We start from the raw sequence: 704 nt of genomic DNA on the forward strand, positions 1-704 counted from the left end.
ACTGGTTGATGGGTGAAAGGGGAAATCAGAAGGGCAAAGTGCCTATTACTTATTTAGAACTGCTAAACTAAATGGTTGGCCTATATAAAGACTGTCAGTTATGGCGACATCCTATTTATGTACAATTAACTTTATATAAGCAGGTTTAAGTGTCTTCCATATTATTGTCTTAAGGGACGAATACCAGCCATCAGAAACTGGCTTTTCTGCCAACGTTGTTGCATGGTAAATACTCTATTCAGATTTAATTTGTGTTTAAAGGTTTTACTTCATGTGCCAAGAATGTGTTTCCTACAGAATTGTTTCTACTGAAGTTTTCACTAATACAAGCTTATACTTTTGAGTAATCTAGATTGAAAGCAGGAGGTACTGTTTTCTACTGAATTTTTCATTAATGGCAAGCTTCTTTCTTCACATAAAATAAACTTATTGTGAATTGATGGCAGTTTGATTTCAGTTATTTGTTCAGTAGTCAATAGCCATAACCAGGTCAAATATAAAACTACTTTGTAAAATGGCTTTAGTTATTCAAGATGGTATGTAGAATGCAAACATACTGATTTACATGGTTAGAAGTGGAGTGGTATAGGCATTGAAGAACTTCAAAAAAGAAGAAAAAAGTTGTGACTTAAGGTGTTAAGGTACAGCTTAAAAGTTTTGTACTTCTATTTAATGCATGGTTGGATTGAATTGTTCTTTTTCAG

The 704-nt window shown here is 33.1% G+C and overlaps 1 protein-coding gene across 5 annotated transcripts in view; it reads left to right on the forward strand.

The window, feature by feature from the left end:
- Positions 1-440, forward strand: part of SH3GLB1 (SH3 domain containing GRB2 like endophilin B1) — a 54,636-nt gene extending 54,196 nt beyond the window's left edge. For 4 of the 5 annotated variants that reach the window (XM_019501561.1, XM_019501563.1, XM_019501564.1 and 1 more), the window contains one exon: positions 109-440. Coding sequence is in view for 1 of the 5 variants with exons in the window: in XM_019501562.1 (XP_019357107.1) it covers positions 5-71 (67 nt within the window). In the remaining 4 variants the exon portion in view is untranslated. Of the gene's footprint in view, positions 1-4 lie in introns of all 5 variants that reach the window. The other variant, XM_019501562.1, reaches the window with a different exon arrangement.
- The last annotated feature ends 264 nt before the right edge of the window (positions 441-704 follow it).

Source organism: Gavialis gangeticus, unplaced genomic scaffold (assembly GCF_001723915.1).
Source record: "Gavialis gangeticus isolate Ggan-Ray unplaced genomic scaffold, GavGan_comp1, whole genome shotgun sequence".
NCBI classification, from domain to species: domain Eukaryota; kingdom Metazoa; phylum Chordata; order Crocodylia; family Gavialidae; genus Gavialis; species Gavialis gangeticus.